Source organism: Opisthocomus hoazin, chromosome 23, assembly GCF_030867145.1.
Source record: "Opisthocomus hoazin isolate bOpiHoa1 chromosome 23, bOpiHoa1.hap1, whole genome shotgun sequence".
Taxonomy (NCBI): Eukaryota; Metazoa; Chordata; class Aves; order Opisthocomiformes; family Opisthocomidae; genus Opisthocomus; species Opisthocomus hoazin.
The window spans coordinates 6351403-6365635 of NC_134436.1; the positions used below are offsets into that span (position 1 = coordinate 6351403).

A 14233-nucleotide genomic window follows, 5' to 3' on the forward strand; every position below is an offset into this window, starting at 1 on the left:
CTGCAGCGTGCCCCACGGGCGAGGGGAGCCCGAGCCCTGCCTGGGCCGTCACTGCCAAGTTCAGACCTGCCGGTGCTGCTTCCGCAACCGGGCTGCGCACGCTGTGCGGCTTCGCGCTGGATCCTGGCCCGCCACGGCGCCGGTCGCTGCGATGCGCAGCATCGTCACGCTCTCTGCGAACGCGCAGCGCTCCGGCTGACGGCAGGCTGGGAAGGCAGGGATACAGAAGTTTACGGTCACGGGGCGCTCGAACAGCTAAAGAACAAGGCTGGCTCGAAAATAACGCGGGTTAGAGATGTTAGGGGGACAGACAAAGCGCAAAATGGGATGGGGTGCCCGTTTATTCCGCCCCCTGCCCCGGCGTTATCTGGAGCGTGACTGTTCCACGCCGCAGTGTTTTCCCCCGGCTGCTCTGCCCACGGCGGGCACCTCGCCCCGCTCCCCCCCGCGCTGCCTGTGGTGCCGGGGCCGCATCCCGGGCACCGGGGGCACCGGGACCGGCCGAGCCACGGCGGCTGCGGGGCTCAGCGTGGGGCCACGCACGGCGTGTGCCCGCACCCCGGCCGGGGATACATTTCCCCGTTATCCCCGCCCCCCGCCCAGTGTTTCCCAGCCCGTATTCCTGGCTGGCGAACGTTAACCGGGCGAGCAGCCGCCCGGTCCCAGCACCATCGCGACACGCGCGACAGGATTCGGCCCCGCTTTCGGATCGCCGCAGCCTTGCCCCGACAACCCGAATCCCGGCTGCGACCCGAGCCGGCGCTCAGCAGCGGAACGCGCCCCCCAGACCCCCTTTGCCGGGCCGGGGGAACGGCGCTGGGGGTCTGCAGGCTCCCGGTGACCGGGGGGGCCCGCGGCGGGGGTGGGGGTGGAGGGGGGCAAACAGCATCCCCGCGGCTTCCAACACCGCCACGCTGGCGGCTTCCCCCATCGCCCGGACGCGCAGAGTTTGGTCTTAAAAATAACACACACACACCCCCCCCGGGTTATTCCTACGCGGCCACACGCCGCCCCGCAGCCCACGCGTGTGCGGGAAAACGAAAAGCGCGGGGCTCGGTACCGAGGGGGGGAAAAAAACCAGCGGGGTCCCGGGCGGCCGCTCCCACGCCGTGTTTCCCCCCCCCGTCCCACCCCCGGGGCTGCTCCCGGCCGCTCCCCCCCCGGCCCCGGCTCCTCACCTCCCTCCCTCCGTCGGTCCGTCCGTCCGTCCGTCGGTCCCCCGGCTGCCGCCCACCCCGCAGCGGCCCGGGCTCGGCTCTCCCCCGGCTCGGCAGGCAGGCAGGCAGCGGAGAGGCGTTGTTTGGTTTTTGTTTTTTTTTTTTTTTAAAGAAAAAAACCCGTTTATTTACACGTCTCGGCAAGTACAAAGTATTATACATGGTCTGCGTCAACCCCAAATCTTCTTTATTATGAAACATAAGGCGCTTTCTCTAGAGTGGGTGGCGGGGGGAGAGGGTGCGGGGGCTGTTTCGGGGCGCTGAAGCTCGCCGGCTGGGAAAGCGAGGGCGAAACCGAGCGCGGGTTGCCTGGAAGGAGCCCTTATTACTACGGTGAATAAATTACAGCTGACATTAACTTCACCTGGGACAGATGGAAGCCACCGCTTTTCAGCTCGATGGGGTTTCCTCAGCTAATGAGTCGTCGCCGGCTCCTCTCGGTCCCCTCCGCTCAGCGATATAGGGAGGTTTATTATTATTATTATTATTTTTTAAACTATCCTCAGAACAGGAAGGAGGAAAAAAAAAAAGAAAAAAAATAGCCTTTTGTTCCAAAGCCAACACAAAATACCTCTGTTCAGATTTCGATATAAATAATCGAGGCTTTATATAACTCCATATTAATAGTGCCCAAAATCTCGATGCATAAATAAATTAAATTATTAACACTTCTTACAAAAAGTGACATTTTTTCTTCCCTTCCTAGCGGAACATCGACACGAATATACAAAGCGGAGCGAGGGCAGCGCCCGGCGGCTCCGCTCCGCGCCGGCCCCCGGGCAGCCCCGCTCGCCGCCCCCCGCGCCCGCCCCGTCGGGGGGCCGGGGTCGGTGGGGGGGGGGATGGGGGGGCAGTCCGCTGCGCTGCCGGCGCGCTGGGCTCAGACGAGCGAGGTGACCGGGGGGATCTTGGCGGTCTCCTCCTCCCAGGGCTGCAGGTTCTGGAGGGCGAAGAGGGACGAGTTGTGCAGGCAGAGCGGGTCGGGCTGGATCGACTCGTTCAGAGACTTCTGGAAGGCGTCGTGCTGCAGCTGCAGCATCAGCCGGCTGGCCTGCTGCCGCTCGGCCTCCCGCTCCTCCGCCGTCTGTCGCCTGCCGGGGGACACGCTCAGCCCCGGCGGCCGGCCACCCGCCCACCCACGGCCGCCAGCGGGGGGGGGGGGGTCCCGCCCGGAGGGAAGCGCCTGCGGACCCCCCATCCCGCTTCCCCGCCGGCCCGGCTTCCCAACGCCCCCCCCGCTGTCGCCGTGTCCCCTCCGGCGGCTCGCGAGCCATTCCCCCGGTTTCCGAATCGCCCCTCGGTTTGCCCAGCGGTCCCTCAGTTTTCCCAACGATCTCCTCGTTTTTCCCAACGATCTCCCGGTTTTTCCTACCGATCCCTCGGTTTTTCCTATGATCCCTCGTTTTTTTTTTTTTCCAGCGATCCCCCGTTTTTTTCCAACGATTCCCCGGTTTATCAAACAATCCCTCGGTTTTTTTCAAATGATCCCTTGCTTTTTTTCCAATGATTCCCCTTTTTTCAACGATCCCTCGGGTTTGGTTTTTTTTTTTCCAACGATTCCCCGTTTTTCCAGCGATCCCTCGGGGTTTTTTTTTCCAACTATTTCCCCGTTTTATCAAATGATCCCTCGTTTTTTTCCAACAATCCCTCGTTTTTTTCCAACGATTCCCCATTTTATCAAACAATCCCTCGTTTTTTTTCCAACGGTTCCCCGTTTTATCGAACATTCCCTCATTTTTTCCAAGGGATCCCCGTTTTCTCCAACAGTTCCCCGTTTTTTCCAGCAGTTCCCCGTTTTTTCCAAGTTTCCTGTTTTTTTCCAACAATCCCTCATTTTTTCCCAAAGATTCCCCGTTTTTCCTAGCAGTTCCTCAATTTTTCCAACAGTTCCCCGTTTTTCCCAACAGTCCCTCGTTTTTTTCCAACGATTCCCCGCTTTATCAAACAATTTCTCCTTTTCTCCAACGATCCCCCGTTTTTTCCAGCAGTTCCCCATTTTTTCCAACAATCCCTCGGTTTTTTCTCCAACAATTCCCCGCTTTTCCCCAAGCTACCCATTTTTTCGAACAGTTCCCCGTTTTTTTCCGACAGTTCCCTGTTTTTCCAACAGTTCCCCCTTTTTTCCAAGGATCCCTCGTTTTTTTCCAACAGTTCCTCGTTTCTTCCAACAATTCCCCGTTTTTTCCAACAGTCCCTCATTTTTCCCAACATTTCCCCCTTTTTCGAATGGGGGCTATAAAACCCGAAAATATAAAACCCCCAAACCAATAATAACAATAACAATAATAATAATAATAATAATAGTAATAGTAATAATAACAACGGGATAGCAATAAAACCCCCCGCCCCGAGCGCGCTGCTGCCGGGAGCCGGCGGGGCCCGGCCGGGGCTCCCGGGGGGGGGGGCCGGGGGAAGCCGGGCCGGGGGAGGGGGCCCGGACGGGGCGGCCCCGGGGGCGCGGGACTCACCGCCACTTGGTGCGCCGGTTCTGGAACCAGGTCTTCACCTGGGCGTCCGTCATCTTGAGGGACTTGGCGAGGGCAGCGCGCTCGGCCGAGGCCAGGTACTTCTGCCGGTGGAAGCGCTTCTCCAGCTCGCAGATCTGCACCCGGGAGAAGGAGGTCCGCGGCTTCTTGCGCTTCGGCGGGGTCCGGTTCTGGTAGGGGTGCCCGATCCGCCGCGTCACCGTGAAGGGCGTCAGGGCCGCCGCCGCTGCCCGGGTGGGAAGCACGAGGAGGGGGGCGTCAGCCCCGCGGCCGCACGGTGCCGGCCGCACCCCGAACACCCCTCCCGGGGCCGCGGCTCTGCCCGACGGCCCCCCACCCCCGTCGGGACTGGGTCTCCCCGGGGTCCCGCTCCCGCGCCTCACCGAGAGGTGCGGGGCCCGGCCGCCCCCCCGGGGCACCCCGCCGCTTCTCGGGCCGCGGGCGACGGGCAACGTCCGGCGGGCCGCCCGCGCTTCGATTCCCGCGGCTGCTCCCGCCGATATTTCGTTTGCCGCAATTATTCTCCGCCCGCCGGCTCGCTGCCGGTCGGGGGTCGGGGCGGGGGGTGCCGCGGGCCGGCTGCGGCGCCCGCCCCGCTGCCTTACCCGTGAAGCGGTCCTTGACGAAGCGCCTGCTGCTCTCCATCCAGGGGAAGTTGAGGCCGCCCAGGCCGGGGACGGCGGGCACGGCCGGGATGGCGCCGGAGATGGGCGGCGGCACGGCGCCGGGGATGGGCCGGTGCGCCGGCACCCGGATCACGCCGGCCGGGGCCAGGCTGAGGTTGACGCCGTACGATGCCGAGTCCTCGAAGGGCGCGGCGATGGCGGGGAAGGGGGCCGGCAGCGCCGGGTAGGGCCCGCCGCCGCGCCCGCCCAGGAAGGCCGCGCCGTCGGGGCCCCGGGGGGGCGGCGGGGGAGCCGCGCTCTCCTGCTCGGGGCCGTTGAGGATCTGGTCGATGCCGAAGCTGATGGGCTCGTGCGGGTGCGGGTGCGGGCCCTGCGCGCCCGCCGGCGGATCCATCCTCCCGCCCTCCTCCTCCTCCTCCTCGGCCGCCGCTATAAGCCCGCCGCCGCTCCGCGCCCCGCCGGCCGGGCCGGCCCCGCCGCGCGCCCACACCAAACTTTGCCGAGCGCGCGCCGCCCCGTCATCTCCTCGGGGCCGCCGCGCGCCCCGCGCCGCGTGCGCCCCCCGCGCCACCCCCCCCACCCCTCCCCGCACACCCCCACCCCCACCCCCCCCCCCACGCCTCCGTCGCCATTGGCCGCCGCCGCCCGGCCTCTGCGCTCCCATTGGTTCCCGCCGCTCGGCACCGGCTACCGCGCCCGGGCGCGGGGGGCCCCGCCGCCGCCCCCCCCCCCCCCCCCCCCCGCCGCCGCGGTGACATCACTGGGGCGCGCGAACAATGGGGCGGCGGGCGGGGCCGGGGCGGGGGGCGCGGGGGGCCCCGACGGCCGGCCCGACGTGCCCCCCCCCCCCGAGCCCCCCGCTCCCCACCCCACGCCGGCCCCGGCCGCGCTCGGACGGCGGGGCCGAGCGCCCGCCCCGACGGGGTCCCGGTGCCGGGCGGGCGGGCTCGGCGCTCCCCGACGGCAGACCGGGGCCGACGGCGTTAGAAATCAAATAACGCGCGGCCGCATTTACTTAGCTCCCCGCCGGCGGAGGGAAATGAAAACGGGGAATAGAATTTCCCCGTTAATGGGATGTAATGGCATTTGGGCCGCACCTGCCGGGACGCCGGCTCCGTTCCTCCCTAAGCCCCGGGAGCCGTTACCGCCGCGCCGTCCCCGGGGCGGACCCACCCCCCCCGCACCCCCCGCACCCCGCAGGCACCGGTCCCGCCCGGCCCGACGGCTGAAGTTTCCCGGCGCGTCCCTGCCGTCGGGTGGGGGGGGGGGGGCTTCCCCGGCTGACGGCCCGCAGGGACCCCCGCTAACACGGCCGGTAACGGGGGGAGAGGGAGGGGGGGGTGTCCCGGCCAGACCGTGTCCGCTCGGTGCGGCGGGGGGCGAGCGGAGCCGCCCTCAGACCCCCCGCCCCCGGAGCGCAGCTAATCCGATTGCTGCCATCCCGGCAAGATGGTGCGGGGCCGCCCGCGGCCACCGGGAAGGGAGAGCCCGCGGGGAACGGGAGGAAACGAGGGGGGGAGGGGAAGGGAAGGAGGGGGGAAACAAAAAAAAAAATCAAACAAAAAAACACCAAACGAAAAAAAAAAAACTAAAACACAAAAAAAAGGCGACCGGGGGAGGCCGGCGAGGTAAATAAATAAAGAAGGTGACACCCGGTCCCGACTCGGGGCGGGCTTTGTTAGAGAAAATTGCGGCCTGATCTGCATAATGGGAGCCGGGGCTGCCCAAGGCGATCTTTTTATTGCGCGTGTGGCTGCTGTTATCAATTTTGCGAACGATTTCACAGGGAGCCTGGCAGACTCGGGCTGGAATAATATGCAAAGATGAGCTCTGAATAATGAATGATGTGCTTTTAAACCAATTCCAAAGTGTCTGTGATAGTACAATATGAAAAGGGGTGGTAAGTAATAGTATATTTAAAAGGCGCTAGTATGTTTTTATTACTATATTTAAAAAGATATCTATATTATTTTTGTGAAATGGATAATATATCACGGAGTCTTTGATAATCAGCTAAACAATACATTTTTCTTTGGGAAAACTCTCCCGGTTTTACACAGTTAAATATAGAGTATCGGCGTACAGCGTAACGCTCGGCTACCTTATTAAATATTAACTCTATTTTAATATTAGCTTTTAAATTTAATATGTTGACGTTCTGCAGTTTTACTTTAATTACGTTTTATAATTAATAACCCGGGACGTATGGCAGCCTTAAACGCGGCTCTCCCGCGGCCGCCTCGCCTCCCCCCGCCCCGCTCCGGACCCGCACCCCCGCCCCGCACCCCGCACCCCGCCTTCCCGAGCCCCGCGTCCCGTCGGGCCGGGCCGGGCCGCGCCGCCGGGCCCCGCTCCCGGTCCCCTCCGGGACACCTCCCCCGTCCGCCCGACGCGGGGCGAGCGGAGCTGCGGCCCCGACGGGGCGGCCCGGGCCGGTCCCCCGCTCCCCCCCGGCACGACGCGGAGCTGCGGCCCCCGGCAGCGCCCGCGGTGCGGGGCTGGACTCGCCCACCCGACCCCGGGCTACCCCGTGCCGTCGGGGAGCCAGACCCCGCTCCGGGCTGGCCCCACGGGGAGGGGGGAGGCAGCGGGATCCCCGGGCAGGCGCGGGGTGCCGGCAGCCCATCCCCGCAGCAGCCCCCCCGCACCGGGGCACAAACAGCCCTGCACACGCCGGGGCTCCGGGTGGGACACGGGCACAGCACGGCACAGCCTTTGCATGGCGTGGCATGGCCTTCGTGGCACAGCATGGCACAGCATGGCACAGAATCACAGAATCCCAGCATGGTAGGGGTTGGCAGGGACCTCTGTGGGTCACCCAGCGCAACCCTCTGCCCAAGCAGGGTCACCCAGAGCAGGCTGCACAGGACCTTGTCCAGGCAGGGTTTGAATATCTCCAGAGAAGGAGACTCCACAGCCTCCCTGGGCAGCCTGTTCCAGGGCTCCATCACCCTCAGAGGGAAGAAGTTCTTCCTCATGTTCAGACGGAACTTCCTCTGCTTCAGTTTGTGCCCGTTGCCCCTTGTCCTGTCGCTGGGCACCACTGAAAAGAGTCTGGCCCCATCCTCCTGACACCCACCCTGCAGATATTTTTAAACTAAGGTCCCCTCGGAGCCTTCTCTTCTCCAGCCTGGACAAGCCCAGCTCCCTCAGCCTCTCCTCATAGGAGAGATGAACATGGCATGGCACAGCATGGCACAGCCTTTCCATGGCACAGCACAGCACGAGGCCAGCCTGCGAGCGCCCGCCGCAGGGGTGCCTCCAAGCCAGGCAGAGGGGCTGGGGCCGGCTGGCCAGTGCCTGGCTGGGCAGGGGGGCACGGGTAGCCCCACAGCACCGGTGGGTCAGCCACCGGGGCCACGCGGGCAGGGGAGGCCGGGAAGGGCGAGCTTGGGGCGGGGGGAGGCTGCTGTGGGGCGAGAGGTGGAACATGGCCGTTCCTGTAAAGCTCAGCGCGTTGTACAAGGACTGACCGAGGCGCAGTGCCGGGTGCGCGTGCCGGCAGCGAGGAGCACGGCCACGCTGCGGCACGGCTCCTTCTGCCGAGCTGCCCGAGCGGGGCCACGCGCTGGCGTGATGCTGGAGCGTGCTGCGCCCAGCTACCTGCAAAGGTGTGGGGGGACGTAGCTAAGAGGGGAAAAAAGCACCTTAACTCCATGGAAAAGGGGTGACCGCCTCCCCAGCGCCGCTGGGCAGAAAGGCCGCCCACCCAGTTTGTCGCTGGGGACAGAGGCGCAGCACCTTGCTTACCCGTCCCCGAAACCCAGAGCCGCTGCCGGGCCTGGCTGCCGTGGGGGGACGTGCCGCAGCCCGCCGTGGTCACCGGGTTTGGTCACCGAGAGCCCACGCACTGCTCGGCCCCGGGAACGTCTGTGGGCTTGAGACATGGAGGGCTCTGCAGGGAGGGAGCCCTTGCAGGACCTGCACCCTCGAGGACCCGCACCCGCCACCTGCCCGCCAGCGGCTAATGCCACCGGTCAGCTTTTCCACGCTTCCCGCAGGATGAGATAAGAACAACACGTGATGAAATACGCACTCAGCCCAACCCCGAACGCCTCTGCCCTGCACGAGCGAGGCAGCTCCAGCACCTCCTTCCGCTGCACCACCGGACGTTGCTGCACCTGCGGCCGGGGCAGGTTTGCCGGCGGTGACCTCGGCTGTGCCACCGGCACGTGCTCCGTGTCCGCGGCTGGGCCCACAGGCTGCACCACGAAGGGGAAGCAACGGAGCCAGCACCGTTCCTGGAAAGCAGAGGAGCGACGGGGATGGTCCCTCTTCCGGGCATGTCCCAGCGCCAGGGAAGAGAAAAACCCCATCGGGAGGGCGGCAGTGCCGGGACGTTCTTTGGTGCCTGGGGGTTGCGAGGATGGGGTGGTGGCATGGGCTGGCAGAGGAACTTCAGCTCCTTCCCACCAAGGGGCTGTGGAGGTTCCCCGAGGACGGGCACACCACACGGGAGCTGGGACGAGCGTTCCCCATTCGGACCAGACCCAGCACTGAGCAGCTGGGGACCAAACAGCGGAGGACCACCCCCCCCCCCCACCCCCCCCCAATCATCCTGCCATCATCTTGGGGCCAGTGATGGATGGCACAGCAGGGACCCAAAGCCACCCACAGATTTAAACCTGGCTGCACCCCAGGAGGGTCCCGTGCCACCCGTGCCAGCCCCGGCACAAGGCAGAGCCCCCCAGGGATGGGCTCAGCCCCACGGGCCGGGGGGTGCGCAGCCCCAACACAGCACCCCTCCACGCAGCCCAGCCGCTCCGCTGTAAAGTAGCCCAGTTAAATGTTTACTGTCAAAATTCAGTGTGGGCCAAATGATCCATTACACCTTTCTTTAATATATAAAAATATTTACCATTAATTATTTTTATAACGAGGCATTAACATGGCAGATGCTCTCGCAGGGGACCCGGGGCAGGGAGCCCCGTTCGGATGCGCGAGGCGATGCCAGCCCCCCTGCACCCGCTCGAGGGCTGAGCGGAGAAACCACCTTGGGACTAGGAGCCATCCAACCCCCTCCCGCCTTCGAGCAGCCTGAAAAACCTGCGCGTGCTGCGGCCATGCCCGGGACGTGCCTCTGCCGTCCCGCGGCTGCGGTGCCCGACGGTGCCCATGGAGCCCATCCCGGGACACGGCAGCAGCAGATTCGCCTGTGACAATGCTGTGGGCATCCAGGCTCGGGGTCTTCAGCGAGCCCAAGGCGGTCGAGGGGCTGGGTCGCACCCGAAGCCGCAGAGCATGTGCTCCCGCAGCCGAGCGCTGGCCCTCGTGTGCCCCGAGGAGCTCCGCGGGGCGTGAGCCAGCCCGCTGCGTCGGCTCCGCTGCCCTTCTGCGTGTCCAGCTCCGCTCGGCTGCCCCTTCCCCGACCCTGCCCACCCCGGCACGCTGTCCTGCCCGTCTCGGGGCCCGGGAGCTCCGGTTCCTCCAAAAGCTCCTTCCTTCGGGGCCTGGGACGGGCGATGATCACGGTGATCCTCACCCAAGGCGCTGCCCGACAGCCGGGAGCCGGCGCGTGGAGGCAGAGGGGTTTGGCCGGTGTCTGCCCTACAGCTCGGGGCTGCAGCGGCGGCGTCGCACTGCTGCGGAAAAATCCTCTTTTTTTAAAGGAAGCTCAAGGCCGCGTCAGCTCTCGCGTATCAAACTCTGCCGTTGTCCTCAGGCTCTCCTTTAGCACGCAGGGATTCACCGGCCGGGCACTGCTGGGGCCCGAGCCTGCCGTGAGCTGCCGCTGATGCCAGCGCCCAGCACCAGGGTGCGGGAGGCACCGGCGGCCGCGGGGACGTGCCGTCCTCCGAAGGCATCGCCCGTCACTTCGGGTTTTATCTCTTCCCGCAGGGTGACGGGGAACGGCGATGTCTCGCCGCTTGAGAAAGCAGCAGCAGATGCTGAGATGTTTTCGCTGTAGCTCCTGGCGTTGGCAGCGGATCTCAGAGCGGGCAGGGCCAGTCCTGTTCTCCACAGCCTTCTCCAGACGGATGCTGCTGCATAAACCCAACACGGTGCTGAGCGATTCGCCCATCACTGCTTACGTCCGACTCGCGGGGACGTCAGCACGGCAGAGGACCCAGGCCAAGGCACTGCCCTGGCTGCCACGTTCCCATGCAGCAGAGACCCCCTCCCCATCCGAAGCCGCTCGGGGCGCGTGCCCACAGCCCTGCCTTCGTGGGCAGGTCGAAGGTCGATCCCCTCTGCCCCTTGCTTTGGGCTCGGGAGGGCTGCACCCTCCCAGCTGGGGCTGCGGGGAGCTTCACCCCACCGCAGGCAGAAAGGGGGGCCGGGGGGCTGAGGTCCCCCCTCGTCAGCCCTTTCCCCACCAGCCAAGGCAGCTTTCCCGTCCTGCTCTGCGGAGGCTGGCCGGCTCCGCACGACGCCCTACACCTCCTTGTCCTCCGCGTCCCCATGAACCGGGTGGGAGCAGCCGAGGGCTGCTCACCCAGCAGACGGTTAACGGTGGCTCGCAGGCTGCGGCAGAGGCCTCGGTGCTTTCAGCTGACATTTCAAAGCACATCTTTATCGGGTTGGTAACCTTAACTGTTGTATTCAAAAAGCTGAAACTTTTAGCTCAGCATCTATGCGCTGGTCCCCGAACGCCTGAGACTAGACGAGATGGGGAGGGTACGAGGGAAGCGCTGGGGAAGGACCCTCCGCTGAAAGCGAACGCAGAGGCTGATGGGCAGATGGGGCTCAGTTTCCTCCTGCCATCTCTGATAAAATCAGGCTGTAGCGAAGCCGACGGGGAGCGTCCCAGTACCGCGGACAAACCCTGAAAGCTGCAAAGACGTGGGGTCTGCCCAGCCCCAGGCCGAAGGGGGAGGCCGGGAGGTAGCGCAGGTCTGTGCGTATGCCCGGGAAAGCAGCTGGTGTTTCAGCGCAGCTTCCTTCCCTCTTTTATTCTTATTTTATACACCAACAAGCAGCTGCTGCTAGATTTTTCTACTAAATATGACTTTTGTAGGGCAAATTACATTAGGATGGATGCCGCAGGTATCCATTAAGGTTTATTTATCGTGATAGTGTTTGGATCTCACGCTTATAAATAACTTATGTTATGGCTTTTGTTTGTAGAAATGTAACTTACATACTTTATTATGCTTTCTGTAAACCTCAAAAAGAACCTTGTCAAAGAAGCGCCTCTTAACAGCAGCCTAAACTACGGTACATAAAATCTACACTAACATTATTTTTTAATACGGCAAGGAAGCGCGTTATCCCTCTATAGTTTGAAAGGTTCGCTGTCATCATAAACTCGTCCTACAATAAAACATTAACAAGTCTGAGGAACTACTCTGTAAGGTGCGCACACGCCGGCGGCTGCGTTTCTCCAAAGCCTCCTCCTGCGAGCAGGGCGAGCTGCTGCAGCTTTGGGCTCTCCCCAGCGAGCTGCCCGTGCCTGGTCCGCCACGCCAGCCGGCCCGGCGGAAGGCTGCTCTCGGGGCCGTTCGCTCGCCCCGCAGAGGGGCAGACGCTTACCCGAGGTTCAGCGGCCGGCGCTTCTCCCCATAGCAATATAAAATGCACTTGGGGGAGCATCAGACCTATTTTACAGTCCCAAGCTGTTTGTGTTGTCAGATGGGCAGGCAGGGGTTTCCCGAGATGAAACCACTCAGGGTCCGAGCGACGTCTTTGTTCCGACGTTTCCCATGCCACGGTTCAATTACTTTTTCCAAAGGAGACTCCCCCCGCAGCAATAACGTCTTTTTAAAAAACATATAAGGCACGTGCTTTGTAAACACACGAGGACAAGGGGCAACGGGCACAAACTGAAGCAGAGGAAGTTCCGTCTGAACATGAGGAAGAACTTCTTCCCTCTGAGGGTGACGGAGCCCTGGCCCAGCTGCCCAGGGAGGCTGTGGAGTCTCCTTCTCTGGAGATATTCCAGACCTGCCTGGACAAGGTCCTGTGCAGCCTGCTCTGGGTGACCCTGCTTGGGCAGGGGGTTGGGCTGGGTGACCCACAGAGGGCCCTTCCAACCCCAACCATTCTGTGATTCTGTGAAACTCTGGGCTGTACCCACTTGGACAGCGCCCTTTTCCAAAGCTGCCAGTATAGACTCTCCACAAAGAATCCGGAGTCATAAAACACACTCGTCATTTGCTACGCTCCCCATCTCCTAACCTGAAAACTAACCCGTTTACACCACCAGCTACCTGGACTCAGATCCTGCTGTCAGTTGTTAACCAGGGTTGAAACGCTGTGCAAATACGCGTCTCGAGTTTGCCCGGTTTGCGAGATGCTCTTCAGAACCTCGCTTGTAACAAGGGACGTGTTGGAAGGGAAATTCCGGGAACGCACTCGAGCGCTGCGGGCAGTCAGTACCCGTGTAGTAACGCGAGCCCTGCAGTCCGCGTGCCGAGTTACGGGGCAGACGGTCCCCTCCCCTCCAACTCGCCGAGCCTCAGCTCCCAGCAGAGCAGCTGATTTACCCAGTGAACGGGCTCGTTCGTGCGCACGCGCTGACGGTGCGCAGCCACTACCACTGCGCGACAACGAAAACGGAGTCACAGAACCCATCAGCTTTCAGCCCAGCCCTCGATGCCAACGCACGGAGCTGCGAGGCTGCGGCAGGGTTTATACAGCCCGAAGGGAGCCGGCGCTGCTGGGCACCGCGCCCGGCACCCATCGGCACGGGGACGCGGAGAAACCTCTCCCCACGCCCAGCTCACACGCAGACCTGCGCACGCCTCGGGAGCTCGGTCCTGCCGCTCTTCCAGTCAGCCTTGGCAGCGCAGGTTCCCGTCTCCCCTAAGGACCAAAACAGGCAATGAGTGACCGCGCTCCTCCACACGCGTCTGGCTGCCGGGAACCATCGGACACTTTCCACAAAGTCTTCAAACCTCAGCCCACACATAGAGACACCCCAACTCTGCAGCCCCTCCGTCAGCCCAACTGATTATTCTCTGAAGTGCTCAGCACTCCTGGAAATCAGACCCCTTGGCCGCAGGTTAAATACTTTCTCCAGCTGAGCTTAAGCGCAAACAGAAAACTGAACAAAACGACCTCCCTTCAGATTTAGTTCCTGCCATTTAACGACGTGCAGGCAAGCAACAGTTGCAAAGCAAAAACTGGAACAAAGCTATAAGAAATACGGGTATGAACTTTTCCTCCCTGTTGGCCGCAATTAAAGATTCCTATTCTTATCCAAACAGTGGTAAAATACTACTAAATGTGCAAATGTAAGCAAGGATGAAAAACACACGAAAACAATTAATTACGTAAGGAAAAAAAGAAGAAAAAGCTCAAGCCAATTCAAAACCAATACCAATAGTTTCTAATTGCATGTAATAGCTCTTCTACATAATAAACTAATTGGCTTATTGCTTAAATTGTTCTAATTTTTATCAGATCTTGCTTCTGTTAATTTGCCTGTTTCCCCAGCCCACACAGCACCTCCTGCCCCCCCCAGCACTCCATCCAGGGGTCCCATCCCCCCCCCAACCAGGCTGGCGAGGGCGAGCTTTGGACTGGAGGGGGGATTTGGTGCTGGTACACACCGCACTCTTCACCATCTCGGAGAAGCAAAGGGAAATCTGCTGAGTTTGCTCTTTCAGAGGCACGCGTTCATCGTGCCACACGCCGTTTGAACACGGGCCCCAAGTCTCTGTAACTATCTGCTCGCTTTTTTTTGTACTGGTGGATACGTTTTATTCTTCTCAAACAGTGCTTTAACAACTGTATCTTCTTCTGTGCTTTTTTCAATTTCCAAAGACCTGGAAAATGTATACTTCTGAAATTAAAGTATCATCAGTAATTCATTAAGGCTTGCTCCATCACCTCTGATTTTATTACATGCAACGTTCTCAATTTTCTGGCTATACTTCAAGCCTAGAATGCTCATTTTTAGTCTTCTGCTTTGTTGCCCACATTGTCATTAACCGCCAGTGCTGAAAAGAAATATATAACA

General features: G+C 61.9%; 1 protein-coding gene across 1 annotated transcript; it reads right to left on the bottom strand.

Annotated features, from left to right (window-relative positions):
* Positions 1 to 2097: 2097 nt before the first annotated feature.
* TLX3 (T cell leukemia homeobox 3) lies at positions 2098 to 4723 on the bottom strand. The gene is made up of 3 exons (XM_075442146.1): positions 4309 to 4723; positions 3686 to 3929; positions 2098 to 2308 (listed from the first exon to the last, which is right to left on the bottom strand). The coding sequence occupies exons 1-3, from the start codon at positions 4721 to 4723 to the stop codon at positions 2098 to 2100; spliced, it is 870 nt and encodes a 289-aa protein (XP_075298261.1).
* Between the last annotated feature and the right edge of the window lie 9510 nt (positions 4724 to 14233).

Excerpts from the sequence above, each read along its gene's own strand:
- TLX3 (XM_075442146.1), bottom strand. The coding sequence starts at position 4,723 with ATGGATCCGCCGGCGGGCGCGCAGGGCCCGCACCCGCACCCGCACGAG. Across the intron at positions 3,930-4,308 it reads CGTCAAGGACCGCTTCACGG|CGGCGGCGGCCCTGACGCCC; the intron begins GTAAGGCAGCGG and ends CCACCCGGGCAG. Across the intron at positions 2,309-3,685 it reads AACCGGCGCACCAAGTGGCG|GCGACAGACGGCGGAGGAGC; the intron begins GTGAGTCCCGCG and ends GTCCCCCGGCAG.